This window comes from Carassius gibelio, chromosome A4 (genome assembly GCF_023724105.1).
Source record: "Carassius gibelio isolate Cgi1373 ecotype wild population from Czech Republic chromosome A4, carGib1.2-hapl.c, whole genome shotgun sequence".
NCBI lineage: Eukaryota > Metazoa > Chordata > Actinopteri > Cypriniformes > Cyprinidae > Carassius > Carassius gibelio.
The window spans coordinates 33,540,126-33,543,572 of NC_068374.1; the positions used below are offsets into that span (position 1 = coordinate 33,540,126).

A 3,447-nucleotide genomic window follows, 5' to 3' on the forward strand; every position below is an offset into this window, starting at 1 on the left:
AAACATTGTTTAAAAATTACAAATTAATTTTAGTTTTTTTAACAGAATTATTGTTAATATTAATTGAATTTATATAAAAATGATAAATTATAAAATAATATAAAATTTTATTATACAAAATAAATCCCACTATAATATAACAGTATTATTGATTATTATAAAATTACTAATAAACTTTATATAAATACTATTTATTCTACTATTGGCTAACAATGATATCTGTCTATGTTAACTTGCACGTTTTTATGGTTTCATGTTTTTTCGTGCTTCACAGTCATTAGTATTTAAATTTAGCACAAAAGTTATTAAAGAGCTTTACTAAAGTCAAGTTCCCATTGTGACAACTTACCCCATATACTGTGACAACATGCCCCACTTAACATACAGGGGGATGGGCTGGGGGGGTTCTTATGTCAATACAGAAATTGACTTTCAAAAATAAACCTGGAGTGACAACTAGTCCTCACCTCACTAGTTATTTCTTTTCTCAAACAATCAAAGATTCAAATGCCTTTCTGCTGGTCCCAGGAGGATATTTTAGGAAAAGCCCACATGCAACTGGTCATTCTCCAGCTTCCCTTTTGGCAGCAGGCGTCCATTGGCACCTGCGTTCGGCTTTTCCTTGTCATTCCTATCATTGCACACAACCCTCAGCAGAACATTCGACAAGACGTCTTGATACAGACTCAGACAGACCCATCCTGGAAGATACAGCAATGTCACCAGTCCCATGAAATTGAGAGGATAGTGGGAATAGTCCCAGGAGCAGGCGCCACACTGTCTCAGAGCGAAGCCCCAGCTGAACTCCCACGTGTAGATGAAGCAGATGTAGATGGGAAGCCGCTGCAAGGTTCCCCATCCTCTCCTGAAGTGCAGATGGAGGTAGAGCTTATCCACCACGAAGCTGCAGCTTCCATACATGAAGAAGGACCACAGGGACGTGTGGCCCATCAAGGTCTGATCTGATTTCTCAAACAAGTTGAACACAGAGGTGAAGAGCACCTCGTCCAGAAAGCCATGCATCCCGAAGAACACGAAGCGCAGGACGCCGGGTAACCCGTTTGGGGAGGATGACCTCAATAACACCCGCTTGTCCTGATACTGCAGACTCAGGAAGCCTTTATGAAAGACATTTGCGAAGTACAAAGCGAGGATGTAATGCACAACGAGCTGTGTGATGGAAACCACTCTGATGTTCTCCGTGCAGGTCACCACATTCCCTATTAGGATTTGCAGGCAGATGAACAAGGACGGGTAGAAGACGAGGTGGAAGACGACAGGTCGCTCTTGGAAGCATCTTTTTTGCAGGTAGAGCTTCTCCAAAACCAGATGCGTGATGGAGTGCACGACGCACAGGTACGGAGAGGAGAACCCCAGCAGTCTGAAGTCGTTGTGATCCAGGAACCTGCGCGCGGAGGACAGCAGGATGTCCAGCGTGACTCCGTGCATCCCGTAGAAATACATGCGCATCCACTGCGGTAAAGCATGCTGAGCTCGTCTCGGCGTCATCCTCATATCTGTCCTCAGACGCTGTCAGGTGTCGATGCGTCTTTGTGTGACGGTCATTGTCATGTTACGCTGTGCCCACACGAAGGCCAAAACCTCACCAACCGCATTTGTACTTGCACGGTCATTCGCAGCAGCGAAAAGGAAAGAAAAGTACAGATAGACACGTAATAAAACCCACCACAAGATGGCGCTAATAAACCCCTGGATCATTTTACAGTCAATCGCTTGTTATACTCTTCATTTGTAAGTTGCTTTGAATAAAAGTGTCTGCTAATTAAAATGCCATCGTTCTGCGTGCACTGTCGAAAAACTCATTTATAAAACTATAAAATGTTTATATAAATATATTGGAAGAAAATAAATTACGTACAAAAATGCAGAAGTTCTGAGTGATTTTCATTTGTGTTTCACTGTGCAACATAATGGCAAAAAAATGCTTTTTTTATCTTTTCTTTTCTTTTTTTTTTAATTTCTACATTTTGACAACATCTGCAGCAACACTGCAATTCTTCAAAGCGGCCACTAGAGAGAAGCAAAGTGAGATTTTAACTCGAGCCTCTGCTCATTCTGTCCTTAGGGGAAAAAACCGTTAATGATGACAATACTATCCCTTTAATGTCCATTTAAAATAAGTATAAAGTTAATATATCTAAATAGCAATTGTAGTTGCAACTACTAAAAATAAATAAATAAATAAATAAATAAATAAATAATGGCAGTTGTAGCCTACACATGTCAGGTGTAATAATTTCTGTACTGAATCTTTCTAAAGATGCTTTTTGTAGTGTCCCTTCGATGCTTTTCTTATTTAACACAATACTTACTTTATTTGAAATTAATTAGATTCATAGTCACCACATTTTATTATTACTTAGATTAAAAAATATATCACTTGACAGCCCTAGTTTTTAGTTTTAATAAATATAATAACCTTGCTTATAAGGTTGTAGTCTGTGCAGACAGCAATGAGCTACACCTATCGGTTTTGAAACACAACTAATACCCTCTCAGTTAACACTGGCCATTGATATTTATGTTATTGGCAAATTATTAGCAAGCTGGTACATGACAGGGTCTTTCAGAGCATTACAGCAATGCTGAAAGCAATACATCGCTTAAATTTATCCCAGCACAGGCACAGCATTGCAGAGTAGCAACGCCTGGCTTGAATATGTTAGGCTAACATTTATTTATTTATTTATTTTTCTAGTGTAAGGAATGAAAACGACGCAGTGAAGATTAAATGTAAATGCGTTCAAACGATTGTAGTTTTTTTTTTTTTTTTTTGAGCTTTCATGTTTGCAAGGTTTAGACAGGGTAAAAAACTTCTTTTTTTCTTAAAGCTGCAGTAGGTAACTTTTGTAAAAATATATTTTTTACATATGTTAAACCTGTCATTATGTCCTGACAGTAGAATATGAGACAGATAATCTGTGAAAAAAATCAAGCTCCTCTGGCTCCCCCCAGTGCTCCTATTGCCATTTGCAGAAATACATCACTCCCGGTAAGAAACAACCAATCAGAGTATATAATAAGCGAGTACACCATGAATCCATTTTCCAAACCGTGTTTTTAGCTTGTCCTGAATCACTAGGGTGCACCTATAATAAGTGTTTATATTCGGACTATTTTAGATTTCTTCAGGGATACCGCGGCGGAGTAACCCAGTACCTTTGTGATTCTTCATAGACATAAACAGAGAGAAGTAGTTCCGGCTACGATGTTCTTCCGCAAGACGCAAGCAGTTCTGTTTATTAACCGCTAGAACGTCAAAAGTTACTTACTGCAGCTTTAACATTTTGAAGCACACAAAATTTGAACCTGTTTTCTCCACAGGAGGGAGACACTCACATCTCTGACACTTTAGACTGTTTTAAGCTGCTCAAGAGTCTCATGTGATCTTGGTCTGTCAACTAGTTAGTCTCAGTAACTACCAAA

At 39.0% G+C, this 3,447-nt stretch overlaps 1 protein-coding gene across 1 annotated transcript; it reads right to left on the reverse strand.

Moving 5' to 3' along the window:
* Positions 1 to 1,661, reverse strand: LOC127978620 (transmembrane protein 229A-like). Its single transcript, XM_052583415.1, has one exon. The coding sequence runs from the start codon at positions 1,513 to 1,515 to the stop codon at positions 538 to 540; it is 978 nt and encodes a 325-aa protein (XP_052439375.1). The 5' UTR covers positions 1,516 to 1,661; the 3' UTR covers positions 1 to 537.
* Between the last annotated feature and the right edge of the window lie 1,786 nt (positions 1,662 to 3,447).

Coding starts and splice junctions, on each gene's coding strand:
- LOC127978620 (XM_052583415.1), bottom strand. CDS start 1,515: ATGAGGATGACGCCGAGACGAGCTCAGCATGCTTTACCGCAGTGGATG.